Genomic DNA, 15019 nt, shown 5'->3' on the forward strand with positions numbered 1-15019 from the left:
ATATATATATATATATATATATATATATATATATATATATATATATATATATATATATATATATATATATATATATATATATATATATATATATATATATATATATATATATATATATATATATATATATATATATATAAATCACTGTCCTATAAGTGGGCCTAAATGGTAGCCGGCTAATTTTCTGTTATGTTTTGCAATAACCGGATAGATATAGAAGAGAAAGAAGAGGAATATAGAAGAGCATATAGAAGAGGAAGCCAATTGTAATTGGTTGATAACGATTATACCTAGACATATATGTCTAGTTAAGCAGGCGTGCAAATTTAATTCAATGTCAATAGAAGCGTGGGCAATTTTTTTTTGGGGGGGGGGGGAGAACCTGAGAGATAACTTGTACAGGGTCTGCAATTTTGTATTTTTGAATTATTGATGTTTGTTTCTGTACCATATTGGGAGTAATAAAAATTTTGCTAAAAGGAAAAACAACGAACTGATTTTTGATTGGTAGGATTTTGTGTGGATATTCCAAAATTAAGCAATATATAAGATATGAAAGAGAATGTGGCGGTTAGAGCCATAGGTGATTGAGGAAGAATGCTTGAAGTTTGAAGAGGGAGACAAAAGATGGGAGAGGTGATAACTCCCACCCAATGAAAGCAAAGCTGAAGGGGGACTGTCAAAATTGTTCATATTAGTAAGAATAATATCAAGAAAGGTGTTTCCCCTACTAGTAGGTATTTTAATCATTGGATTAACTTTAAGAGAGAAGCAAATTGAATCCATCATAAGATCGTTGGCGTCACCATCTAATAAAATGTCGAGCATTGACAAACTTAAGAAATAGTAAAATCAGCACTTGTCTGCAATTGCCGGATGACTCCATATTTGCATCCATATTTGATTTGTTGAGTAATTGAACGCAGCTATTTAAAAAATATGAAAGAGACGGGGAAGAACTTAGACCTGATACTTAGCCAAAGGATTTCATTAAACTCTGACAAATTAAGGTCAGAAATAATTTTGGGGTATGGGTAACTCCTAGTAAAAAGCAAACACCACCACCTTTATTTCTGAGAGTGTGACCTTTCTAGAAAGGGCAAGAGTCTATAATATAGCTTAAGTATAGTATGTATAATTTTCAGTTTGAATATTAGCTTGAATTGTGTTTCCAGGCACCGGCTTTGAAGCGTGTTTTGAGCGGGTTTGACAAACATCGTTTTCAGGTTCTCCGTGTTCAACCAAGCAATATTTTAAAATGTTTAATTATTAAAAGTTACGAGCGTCTTTGACAATGGTTCCTCAAAATTGTAACGTGCCAGAATAGCATAGTTGAACACGGGTTCTGAGAAGACATTCACCCGTGTTGAACCCGGCACTCAAAATGTTAATCTGCACAACTCGTGTTGAACTCATTGTTGGATGTGGGTGGCCTAAAAACAAGGCTTTGGTCAACTCGTTATCTACCACTTTATTCTTTTTAAAATTTAAATTATTTCATTTTGCATAGATATTTGGCTCCCGAGTACAAGTAGATTCTACAGCCAAAGTAGCTGAACTGGAATTAGCAGAAAAGGAGAAAATGAAGGAAAAAGTTGACAAGATTCTGTCGCATAATATCAATGTATTTATCAACAGGCAAGTGTTAATTTCATCACTTATTTTTGTGACATTTTCTACGGGATACTGTGATTCATGATACGTAATGTGCTTTGTTGTGATACTAAAACCCACTTTCAAGATTGGATCCTCTGCTGATTAAATTGTTTGTAACTCGACGGAATATTTTGAGTCTGGACCTTTATTTAGGGGTTTCATTTCTTCTGCTTGGAATTTGATTGTCAGAGGAGCACTGACCTGTTAAGGAATGGCACTATTATTGGGTTGCAATGATTGCCAGTTCACGAAACTTGAGGAGGGAAGGTTGGACCAGATTTTTATAAAACCTTCAACGAAGATGCAAGCAGATATTTATCAAAATCTAGTGAAGGATTTTTTTTTTCAAGATCAGTACCAAAAATAAATTATTTTACAAAATACAGTATCGACAATTGCCATAACATCCCCCCCCCCCAACTGGCGCATCTGGGGGGCTGTCATTATCAAATTGTGCAACCTAGAGGTCTTCGGATATATGTCTGTAAGTCATCACTAAATGGCTTGACCTCTTATTTTCTCTTAATTTTATAAAAAATTATATGTATTCCGTCAAGTTCATTATAATTTATCTTTATTTGTTTCGCTTCTATGACTTTAGCCCATTAATACGAATCTGTTTATGTATTTATTAGTGTTTTTAATTTATTTATAAGGCTTCAAAAGTCTGCGCAAAAAAGTTCTGCTTTGATCATTGTAGTGGAACACGTATTAATGCCAGGGTTGCCAACTTGTAGACTTTTCGTGTGAAATGCAACTTTTTTCACGTCGGCTGTTGGCAACCCTGATTAATGCTCGTAAAACCGACATGGTACTACTGAAAATATGGGCTTCTTTTCATGGTTTAAATAAAATTGTATATGGTAGTCTTTGAACTAGAAATAATAAAACTTTTAATTTCTGATTTTAAATTAAAGTTTCTTCTACCTTTCATGGGATAAATTGGCTGCCAAGCAACAAATAAAAGTTCACTATAGGACTCTTAACTTTACGATTACTTATTTTTAGGCCCGCCTATGGTCAACATTGGATAAATAGCATTTCAAGTTTCAGTGTTGAATAAACAACATCATTCTTAGATCATCTTATTCTTTTTAGGATTATTCCAGCATACACGCTTTGACTCAGTTAGCTAAGAATTACCCTGAAAGTAATATTGATAAATATGATAAGTTGTGGCCAATAAACTTCATATATCGTTATTTAGCTTTGCCCATACTTTTGAAGATATTCCTAATGCATTCTAAACCTCCTTACCCTCCAATCTAATCCCCTCTTCGCCCATAGATATATCCCTGAGAGTTCAATTCAAATCCCCAACTGTGAGGCGAAATAGGACAGACTTTCCAAGACTTTGGAAATAGTTATGGAAATTTATTTAACATTTACGGAAAGGATATATCCCCTTACTGTTTACTTGAATTTTTCGCCCATCTGTTCTTTTGAAGAATTCAAGCATCGATTCTAACACCACAAATGCAGCTGTCTCTAAAAAAAAACAATATATGCTCAAGATTTTACTTTTAACGGACGGGGAAAAAGCCCAACGGCGAGCTCGGGTCTCAGATTCCAAGATTGTAAGTCTGGTGCTTTTCCTCCTCTTCTTCTTCTTACATCAAGACCAGGCATTTTTCCGCCTCAACTGGGATCTGAAGTTTAGATGCTACTTGAGAATATGTTAAACCGTAAGCTCCCCCGACTCTCCCCGACTGAGCTGTTAATTAAAATTAATAGATTGATAGCTTTGAACATATTGAGACATAAGAACAGTTGTCTTGGCCTCAAGTAGCATAGTGCTTCACTGAGTTGTTAGTAGTAATATTGGTGTATTTATATGTAAAAATTAGCAGACTTCGGGGAATCTCTTGACACGGGCAATGAACGGGAATAAAAACTATTCCGTTCTCTGTCCATGTGTTTGCCAAGCTTAGGCAGTAAATTTTTTTTTTCGACCTATCTAAAGCTGCAAAAACCTACTAATGATATAGGTAGATTGCAAATCAAAACTGAAGTAATAAAAGTAAAGTGTTACTTGTATAACAAATTATAAATTTATTTCAGGCAGCTTATCTACAATTATCCCGAGCAGTTGTTTGCTGATGCTGGCGTTATGGCAATTGAACACGCGGACTTCGATGGGATTGAACGTTTAGCTTTAGTAACTGGCGGTGAAATTGTTTCAACCTTTGACCACCCAGAATTGGTAAAACTAGGAACCTGTGAACTTATTGAAGAGGTATGAAACTATGGTTGACCATCACCGAAAATCGAAACAATCTTTTTTTTTTTTTTTTTTTTTTTTTTTTTTTTACAATTAGCATATTGCAACATCTGTAATACCGTTAATGGGTAGGTGGGTTCTAACAGTTTGGTGAAAAATCCATTACCAGTTTTGGTGAAAATGCAGCAAGAAAGATTTTCCCGAAACAATTTTGTTTCATAAGATGAAAGACCAATGTTAGTACATTAAAATTAGGATCTTAAATTCTTAGGCACTCTTTCACGTTCGATAAACAGTAATAACAATTTTTTTTTTTTTTTTTTTTTTTTTTTTTTTTTTTTTTTTTTTTATAAAGGGCTTGGGCACTCATAGCCCCAGCAAGTGACTATTATGGAATGGCTGTTGAAGTAAATCAAAAGACACTATATGCGTCCAAAGTATTTAAAGGGTGTTACTGCAGCCTTTTAGAAACTGCAAAGGATAATAACTTGAAACTTTCAGGGGATTTTGAACTTAATCAAAGACATAATGTACATTCCGATAGCCAAAGATGTACATTCCGGTAGCCAAACATGTACATTCCGGTATTTGCAATGTGTCAGAAACAGCTAAGAGTATTGAGTCGAAATTGTCCGTAAATGGTAGTTGGGTTGTTGAACTGAATCAAAAACACCATGCGCATCAAAAGGGATTATCTGCCACATCTCAGGAACCGTAAGAGCATTAAGCTGAAATTTGCAGGGAATGTAGAGGGGGATTTCAAAATAAATCAAAGGAAACTATGTCGATCCAGGTTGTCAGAATGGCATTATTTCTACGCCACACCAATCAAACGCTGACGGCCTAGTTCCAAATAAACGAGTTCAGAGAATCAGAAATAAAGATAGTTGATTGATGCTTTTGATATGTTTGTTTATTTCATTCTATTTTCACTCATGCGTAATCTTTTCTAGTTTATTACACTGGATAACAAAAAAATATTTTTTTTAATCGTCCAGGGTTTTCCTGCTGAATTAGACTAATTTTGATGCTCTGAGTCTGAAAATGACCTTGGTTTCGCTCAATCAGGTCAGGATTTTTTGCTACAGAAATTTTTAACAAATTTATTTTTCGTAAAAAAGAAACAAATTTCTGCGGATTATCACCTGAGAAACCCTGGAGGTTTTTTCCGTTATCCTCAAGAAATAACAGTCAATGTAACTAAACTCAAAATTTGAGAGTTCACGGCATAAGTTGGCGTTTCTTTTATTCCCGTGTGTGAGTAGCTGCTGGGTTGTGTCTTCAGCAACCAGCAGTAGTCCGCCATCATGACTGCCTCCACCTTCCCTGGTACTTCTCCTTCCTTTGGCATATGCTGTGATGGAACCTTTCTACCTACTCGTCACTCATCGCCCTAAGGTTTTCAGGAAACTTATCCATGTTTGAGAACAGGAAGTACATGTTTATACTCATCAAACACCCGAGTCTTTGGAAGGCCTCTATCCTGTTGCTGACGAGTATGGCGTGGTTTGCTGCCTTCGTGTTCCCCAGGAATGCCCCCTTCGAAAATGCCGGCCTTCAGCTTTTCAATGGTCAGTCGAGGAAAGGCTTGGTACAGGTAGTTGAAGCACCTCCCATCCTTGTCCAGAGCCTGCGTGAAATGCTTCATTAATCCAAGCTTCATGCGTAGCGGTGGGATCAATATTTTCTTGTAGTCAACAGGAGGTTCGTTTATGACGTTCTCGCCCCACGTACTAACTGCTTTGGGGCCAGCCACTCTTTCTTTACGTAGTGCTGTGATCTTTCTTGACTGTCCCACATACATATAAAATATGGGTTCTTCGTGAACCCGGACTGCTGACCAAGTAGAAAGTTCACCCTCTTGAAATCGACGCTGATGATCCCCTGATGCTGATCATATTGGATTTTGTCGAGCACATACTTCACTGCTTAACATTTTTCTCTGAGGGAGTTGTGGAGCGAACAAGAGGGATTGAGGCGAACTGGTTCCTGTTATGGCGGAGCACACTCTTCAAAACGCGCTCTCGGATCGTATTGAGAAGCTTCGAGTTTACCAAGAAGACCGGCGACATCTCAGCAGTAAACGTAGTCTTCCTCCTGCCAGAAGTAGTCCATATAGTCCTCATGCCTTCTACGAAAGAAAGTGATACGCACGTCCTCACCAAGTAGATTTTTCTCTTCGAGTCTTGAGGTCAACAGCTTGGAGATAGTCTTCGACAAGCTGACATACCAAGTCAGATCATCAAGCTCACATTGTGAAAAGGGCCGCAAACAATTTTGTCCTTTATACTCCTTCTCTGTAAATCCTCCCTCGTCTACATTGGTGGTCTTATCGTCACTGTGGAGAAGGTCTGTGAACACTGACATAGGAATTTCTTCATAGTGAGGAACTAGACGGCGGGTAGATGGAAGGTCAGGGTACTGAAGGCTGTTTTGAATCTTCCGGTTGATGCCAGTAATATTGATGGTGCAGAAGCAACAATCCGATGTATAGTCTAACGACTCCCTCCAAACCATCAGAATCCCAACCATCAGTGAAGTTTTCGCGCCCTTTATCCACCGCCGGAGGTATTCCACGTTTGATTTGCACACCGTATGCGATGCCCAAGACTTATCTTGGGCACTCAGTTTGACGTTCAAAGTAAGCCTTGTAGGTGCGCTTTGCAAATCTTGCGATGTTCCTCATGTCCACTGACAGCGTGTAATCTCCGCAGATGTTGCAGAAAACGTCAGGATCATTCCTGCTTGACCGTCGCACCGAAGCAATATCAATAAAGTGAAAGAAATAGAAAAAAGCACGTATGTTGGGACTCGGAACACCAAAATTAGTCTAAATCAGCTGAGAAACCTCTGGCGATTTTTTGGCTGTTACCCAGTGTTATCTAGAAATTGCTATGGAATCAATATTCTAGTTCAAGAACCGTCCTTAACCTTGATTTTAAATTGAGCGAAGCTTAGGCAATAATTATGTTGAATGCAATCAAAGCCACGCCCAGATCACCTTTTGCTACTTAAGAATTTCATATCGAATTCGGTAGTTTGTTTATTATTCTTTAATTTTTTGTCCTCTGAAATGTTTTAGAGATATGACTCTTGGCCATTTTTTTCTTAACACTCTAATTCTAGATTAAAGGCTACAATTGTTGGGTAGTTGAACAATTATTCATCTTTTGAATATTAGGAGTGCATGCTCCTCTAGGGAGAAGTAACTGCCCAAAGTAGAACAGATAAGTATTGTTTTAACTTGTGATGCTTTAAAAAAACCTACAGTTTAGCCTATTCAAAATTGTGTTTTTATCAACTTGGTTTTCCATTTTCTTTCATTCGTTCTCCCTTCCTTCTTAAGAGAGTTTTCTTTTGTAGTAGCTCTTGGGAGTCACATTTCAGTTTTATCCTTCTTCTGAACGAGTTTAAGCATAGTTTAAAGATATTCATTCTTGACATGATATATTTCCATTCTAGAAAATGATTGGCGAGGAGAAATTACTGCAATTCAGCGGAGTTCCACTAGGCGAGGCCTGTACTCTTGTTTTAAGGGGTGCCACCCAACAGATTCTGGAAGAAGCAGAGAGATCAGTCCATGATGCCCTCTGTGTCTTGACATCAACCGTCAAAAATCCAAAAACTGTATATGGTGGAGGTAAGTGTGTGTGGTCCAACCTTAAAAAGGTCATCTTGAATTTAGATAAAGATAGTTTGACTTCTAATATATAACATTCAAGAAGTGTAATCCATTGTAAACTGCACGCTCTGGAGATTCTAAAAATTTATAGTTTCTATGTAAACAGTATCAGTGTCTAAGTTTTAATTGCCTAAAGTAGATGTTATTGGCGACCCATCTAACACCCTTAGATACCCTTTGATGCTCAAGCACCCTTTGATTACACCCTTAGAAAACATAAAAAAAAACAGAAAATCTTGACCCTGCTCTTGCAGAACACATTTATGATCACCCAGACCATACTAGTTTATTTACCCAAGCTAGCTTAATTTCACAAGACAAAGGTATTGTTCAGCACTTCAGAGAGGCTGTTGAGATTTATAAATACCAACATTTAGGTCTAGTTTGAACAGAGGTACCGGTGATTTAAGAATAAATTACTCATATTTCGGTTTTTTCAAAAGAGATGCCAATACTTTTGTAATCCCTGAAATAAACCTTGAATCACCTTCACATTGAGATAATCATACGCGTCATCAATCACTTAAGTCTCAAAGGGTGTCTGCAATGAATGCAATTATTAAAATCAGAAATCAAATGACATAGTTCTCCAACTTATTTAATTGGTGGTTCGTTTGTTTGAGTGAATGAATTTTTTCTTTTATTTGCCAGTTGTTCGCTAGTATCCGTCCATGGCAGTTCAAAGTTTTAGTTTTTGTACAAATCGCGGATATTGGTGAATGACTTTATGGTTGTTTGGTTTTTCGTTTTGATTTTTCTAATTTTGGATTTATTGAATTTTATTAATCTTTTAATTCGTTTTTTTTTTCATTTCTTTTTATTGGTTTGCTTTTTTCACATTGACTTTCCACGTTTGCTGTTGGTTTTTTCTTAGTCTTTTTCGGTAACCCTAACCCTGTTTGAAGTAATTTGTTTTAGTTTTTAAGTTGACCTGCTTATTCATTTTAATTTCGACTCGTTTTACATTTTATTTATTTAATTTATTCATCTTACATCATATTTGCACAGGACGGCTGGCCCCCCGCCCCCCATTGCACTTCCTGGCTGAAGGGCCACGAAACGGAGATCAGCACCGCCGGTTTGGACCTTAAGGGTCTAGTGCCGTCATACTTACTTATTTATTCATGTATATCACTATCTGTTATCTTTATGGTTGATGTGATAATTCATTTCATTTCTGTTCGTTTTGGGTCTCGCTTTTTCAGTGATAATAATTTTGGGTCGTTTTTATTATGATTTATTATAGGACTTTATTTCTGCCTTTCTTGGGTTTTAATATGAATCTTTAATTTTTGTTGAAAAGCTTCTTTTTCCGAAAGCTTTCCTTTTAATTAGTACGTTTCTGAAAAATTTTAAGTTTTATTATTGGTTAACATTATGAATACTTTTTTCCGTTTTTTTTTTTAGATTTTCCGCTGAAGAACTAAAATACCAGATGCCAATTTAAATTCTTAAATTACAAAAGGTTACCTGAGCGTTGCCTTTGATTATATTCAATAAAAACATTGCATAAAATTCATTCAATTTAAAATCAAGGTTTAGGATGGTTCGTGATAAAAGCTTTTGACTCAACAGCAGTCTCTAATTTATATAGTTGAAGGAATCCTCCTGGGAGAATGTTCAAAAGATTACATATGAATGAAAATGAAATAAGAGAATAAATATATATCAGAAGCATCGCTCTGGTGTCTTTATTTCTGACTCTTTAATACTCTTTTATTTCTAATTTTTGCGTGAGTATATGTGTGGTGTGGAAAAGAGGTCATTTAGACCTCCTGGATGCATATAATGCCTTTTGGCTATATAATGCCTTTGGTTTTCAGTACCCGCCTCTATATTTACTGAAAGTTTCAACTTAATATCCTTAGTTTTACCTAAAATTTCTCAAGAACGCCCTTTTGACAACTTGGGTGCACATATTGTATTTTGATTTAGTTCAGCATTCCTTGGAAGTTTCTACTTAATACCCTTTGCCATTTTGGAAAAATTGCAGATAAGCCCTTTTGACAATCTGGACGCATATAATTTCTTATGCTTTGGTTCGAGATCTCCCTCAACAATCCCTACAAGTTTTAACTTGATACCCTTAGCCCTTCTTCAGATATTCTAGATACGCCCTTTTGACATCTTGGATGCGCATGATGTTTTTGATTTAGTTCAGTATTCCCTGAAAGTTTCAACTTATTATCCTAAGCCATTCCTGAAATTTTTCAGATAGTCCTGTTGACAACCTGGATACATCTAGTGTCTTTTATTTAGCTCAGCACCGGCCCCACTGTACATTCCCTGAAAATTTCAGATTAATACCGGTAGTCGTTCCTGAAATATTGTAGATACGGCCGTTTGACAACCTGGATGTAGTAGTGTCTTTTGGTCTAGTTCACTATTCCCTTTAAGTTTCAACTTAATATCCTAAACTTTTTCTGAGATTTTGTAGATACACCTTCTTGACAACCTGGAAGCATATAGTGTATTTAGATTTAGTTCAACATCTCCTTCAATATTCCGTGAAAGTTTCAACTTAAGCACGTAGCCGTTTCTAAGATATTGCTGAAACGGCTTTATGACATCCTGGATGCCGGAAAGTTTTGACTCGGTACCGCTAGCTGTTCCTGGGCTGTTGTAGATACGCCCTTTTACCAACTTGGGTGAACTCAGCGTCTGTTAGTTTAGTTCAACATCTCGCCCAATTTTCTCTGGAAATTTCAACTTAATACCCTTAACTGTAACTGATGTATTGCAGATACATCCGTTTGACGACCTGAATTCACATAGTCATTCCTTGAAACATTCCTCAACATTCCTCTAAAGTTTCAACCTAATACTCTCAGTCGTTCCTGAGATATTTTAGATACGGCTTTTTTTATTATTATTTAGTCATTCAACATCTCCTTAAACATTCCCTTTGAGTTCAACTTGGTACTCTTACCTGTTTCTGAGATATTACACAAGCCTACGTTTTTCATTATAAAACATATGTAATAAATAAAAAAAAAGAATATAAAAGCAGAGAAAAACGAGGGTAGTGTCAGACAGTGAAACAATATGAAGAGAAAAAAAGCAATTATTTCGACAAGGACCTCCGCAGGCAATATAATGGTCCTATGTCAATTTTAAATTCTTGGTCAACCTGCTTGAGACTCTAGGCAGGCGTGCCTTTCCAAAAACTAACACACAAGTACTTGTCCAATAAGAGAGTCATACTTACTCCCACCATTATATCCGTGCCATTTAAATATTTTTGCCTCTCAATTACTCGGACTATCTGTCTTGGCTTGTTTCCTACAATTAGCCATGTCTTGATGCCTACTGCAAAATACTTGATTTTCAATTCAAAATCTAATCAAAGGACCTAAGACATATTTTCATACCATCGACTTTAGCTGTTCGGATTCATTCGGGATCACCTGTAATTTCGCATGACGTCATAGATGCCAAAAATCTTTGTTCTCAGCATTTTCTCAGTTGTTAGAGACCTTTTTTAAGTTGGGTTGGCGCAGTGGTTAAAGTGCCAGGCTAAGGGTGTTGGCCTGATTGGTCCCACATCTGGTCGTGGGTTCGAGCCCCATACTTGATAAGTTTTTTTTCGTTTCCGTTGTGAAGTGTTAGTCGGATCTTAACTACTTTTAGTTTATGTGTTTTGTAATCTGTTAAAGAGGTCCTAAAAGGTCAATCATTTTGATCAAAAGCGTTTGTCAATCTATTGACTCAAGCATGATTGACCGTCTAGGAACCTGTTTGACGCTTGAGTCAAGCGTTGACGGTGATTGATAGAAAGTTTGAAGGACTCAATCATTTTGATCAAAAGCAGTGTGTTAGATTAGCTTTGGTAGAGATTGAAGGGTTGTTTGAAGCACACGTCAATCGATTGACGGGAACTTTTGATCAAAATGATTGATCGTCTAGAGCCTGCTTTAGTGATTTCATGCGGAGTTTTTCGTGTCAAATATACTACTACTATACTGGCTAGTGTTGTTTCTTCTCTAGTTAAATTCGTATCTATTCAGAAGACATGATAACATATTCCAAAAAGAAAATTTCGAAAAAGGAAAAACGACATCAAAAGAGAAAGACTTCAGATCTAATCAAAAGACCTAAGACATATTTCCGTAACATTGGCTTTAGCTGTTCGGATTCATTCGGAATCATCTGTAATTTTCGCATGACGTAATATATACATATATATATATACATATATATATATATATATATATATATATATATATATATATATATATATATATATATATATATATATATATATATATATATATATATATATATTTATATATATTTATTTATATATTTATATATGGCATATATATATTTATATATATTATTTATATATTATGGCAGATGCCATAATCATTCAATATTCGCAAAAAAAACTGTTTTGATTTAGGTAGAACTTGCTGATGACTATCATTTATAAATCTAGAATAATATTAGTATATTGTGTTTCGGTTTTTTGTGTCAAATATACTACTACTATAGGCCTACTATGGTAGTGTTGCCTCTGCTCTAATTAAATTTGTATTTATTCAGAGGACATGATAATATTTTCCAGGTTGTTCCGAGATGCTAATGGCGAATGCTGTATACAAAGCTGCCGCCCAGACCCCAGGAAAAGAATCGATAGCCATGGAAGCGTTTGCTCGGGCTCTTGCTCAACTGCCTACTATCATTGCTGATAACGGGGGTTTTGACTCCTCTGATTTGGTTGCTGAATTGCGGGCTCTTTACGCTCAAGGAGCAATCAACAAGGGAATCGGTAAGTGAAAAGCCCGTTTGCATAAAACGGGTATATTCTATAGTATAAGATATCAATGAGAGAAATGTAGTTTACCTCTTAAATCAAAAATACAAGACAGGTTTCCTCTTTCTTTGATTGTTTTTTTTTTATGGTTTTGTCCGGTAGAACAGTTGAGTCCATCCTCTATAAACAGTCAATTTTGTCACGTTCGGCTTTTTTTCTTTTTTTCTTTTTTTTTGTTACTCCAAGAACAACATTATGTCAGAAAAATACTTCCAAATTTTATTTTCTTGATTGTGATTAATGTTTTTTTGCTGCAATAAATGCCATCTGTCGTGCCTGCACCACGCCGTGTTGTTCAATCTTGTGAAGCCCTTTTCCTTATTTCTCCTCCTCCAGATGTCTAGAGATTCCCAGATTCTCAAGTTTTCTTTTTTATTCTTTGCTAAGTTTCTGTTTCCTCTTTTTTTTGTACTTTTGCTTTCACCTTAAGACACAATTAAGATCTCCAATAAGGAATAGCTTCCCCTCAATTTGCTGCTTCAGTAATTTCTGCTGAAACAGTTGTTGCCCAGGGATAGATTTAAGGTAAAAAAAAAGAGAAAATGCGCTCATGAATTTTACGGCCCTTTATCCCGGAAGTGTGATCGGCGGGGGGGGGGGGGTGCATAACTCCAGAAGATAGCGCCAGTTGCCTCCAGTGATTTACCGCCTAGTAGGTAAAGGTAAATAAGAGAAAGGACGCTGATCAATCTCATGGCCATTCAGCCAGGAAGCGCTATGGCGGGGGAGGGGGTCATTCTTTGCTCTCATTTGTCCTTCCTTTTTGCCTTCCCCAGATGCCAAGTTAGGAGATGAGTTGAATCTGGCTGAGCTTATTTAGTCACACCAATGTTTCCTATCCCTAAGCCAAATGAATGGCAACAAGATGGCACCATAGTTGTCATTTGTGTAACTCATAAAATGATTTATACGAAAGTTGCTAATATCAAAATTGTGTTGCTGTTGTAACTAGTTCAGAAGGTTATGGGAGATTTGAGACAATTATAACACAAATACTTTTAATGAAAATCTTAACAATAAAAATCCGAAAAAGTTGAACTGGAATCATCATGTTTTAAGTTGCTTATTCAGTTTTTATTTTGTAAACTTTCTTTTGTGGCTGTGAACTTTTGTGGTTTTCTGTTGCCTTTTTAAGTAGAATTCCCACATTTTTTAACAAGCAATCCAAATTAAAATCTGTATTTACTTTAGATCATTGTAATACTTGCAGATGTTAAACCTCAAGGCTTAAGTTCAAACAGCACTGCTGTCATGATTTGGTATTAGCATCGATAGGTGGAACTTTTACCAATCAATTACAAGCCATCAATCAAAATTACGCTAACATAGCTTTGGCTGCAGCAGTTGCTGGAGTCTAGTATAGAGCGAAGCTAGGTCGATTGAAGTTGAAAATAAGAACTATTCAACTCAATAATAATTCAAAGTTAGGAAAAGAAAGGTAGGAGAATTCAGAAAACAACCTGAAATTTTATAAAATGATGCGAAATTAAATTACAAAGTACAACATTGAGATCGTCATTAACGTCAAAAATCATTAACGTGAAGTTTAAACAGGGGTGATCTTATCAAACCAGTTGAAATTTTTATTTATTTGTCAGTAGCTGTTATTATATTTTTATTGTCGTGAATTTGGCTTCTTTTGCAGTAAGCATCCAATTATATTCTCATATTTTAGACATGGAGCTTGGCAAAGTTGCAGACATGGAATCTTTGGGTATCACCGAAAGTTTTATGGTGAAAAGACAAGTGTTGGTTTCTGCTCACGAGGCTGCTGAGATGATCGTTCGCGTTGATGATATTATCAAGGCTGCTCCTAGAAAACGAGAAGTTGATAATCGACCTTGCTAAAAGAGATACTGCTTTTTTAACTTACGCTTTCATTAATAAAATCCTCACTAATAAATGATTCTGTATTTTTATGCTCTTTAAGACTGGTGATCTATTTTGCCACCATGACAAGCGCTGTACCATTTTGAGGCGTTCCTACTGTTTTCATTCCTTATTAGGGTTAGGTCGCGCCAAGAAAATCTAAACTGGATAATCCAATTATTCAGGTTTAGTTGTCATGGTTAAATACGAGCCAGAATGACGCTGGCAGGCTATGAGGTTGACTCATAGCCTACTACAAAGGCTATGGCATAACTTCTGGCTGGCAGGCTATGAGGTTGACTCATAGCCTACTACAAAGGCTATGGCATAACTACTGGCTGGCAGGCTGAGGTTGACTCAAAGCACACTACAAAGGCTATGGCATAACTACTAAAAAAGGGCTTCTGAGACCTAAAGCCAAATGAATCAGCCTAAGCTAGCTTTTTAAGAACTCTAATACGTTAGTCGGTTGTTATTATTACGGGCTCGAAATATTCAAAACGGGCTTAATAATTAATGAGTCTGAGAGTGTAGGTTTGATGAGATATGGCTGGAGAATGTAATGGGTGATGAATGTTATGCAAGGTTAAAAATTTAGGACGCTCTCTCAGGTTGGCTATGGAACACAAAGGAAGGTATTTACTTACTTAATATTAAGACTCATAGGTTTTTTTATGTCATTAGTTATTAAAGCTTTTGTTGTTCACTCTTATTGTATTTAAGACCAATTATTAACAAAAAAACTTAATATAACCACATCCCCTCAAAATGCCAT

General features: G+C 36.2%; 1 protein-coding gene across 1 annotated transcript in view; it reads left to right on the forward strand.

Moving 5' to 3' along the window:
* The window catches only part of CCT2 (chaperonin containing TCP1 subunit 2), a 52686-nt gene extending 38408 nt beyond the window's left edge, over window positions 1-14278 (forward strand). The window contains exons 7-11 of the mRNA XM_089087475.1: window positions 1511-1642; window positions 3722-3892; window positions 7340-7517; window positions 12127-12330; window positions 14051-14278. Of these exons, the coding sequence (XP_088943601.1) occupies window positions 1511-1642; window positions 3722-3892; window positions 7340-7517; window positions 12127-12330; window positions 14051-14223 (858 nt within the window). The 3' untranslated portion in view covers window positions 14224-14278. The remainder of the gene's footprint in view (window positions 1-1510; window positions 1643-3721; window positions 3893-7339; window positions 7518-12126; window positions 12331-14050) is intronic.
* The last annotated feature ends 741 nt before the right edge of the window (window positions 14279-15019 follow it).

Source organism: Artemia sp. Qi Xiang Cuo, chromosome 4 (assembly GCF_049724085.1).
Source record: "Artemia sp. Qi Xiang Cuo chromosome 4, ASM4972408v1, whole genome shotgun sequence".
In the NCBI taxonomy this organism is placed as follows: Eukaryota; Metazoa; Arthropoda; class Branchiopoda; order Anostraca; family Artemiidae; genus Artemia; species Artemia sp. Qi Xiang Cuo.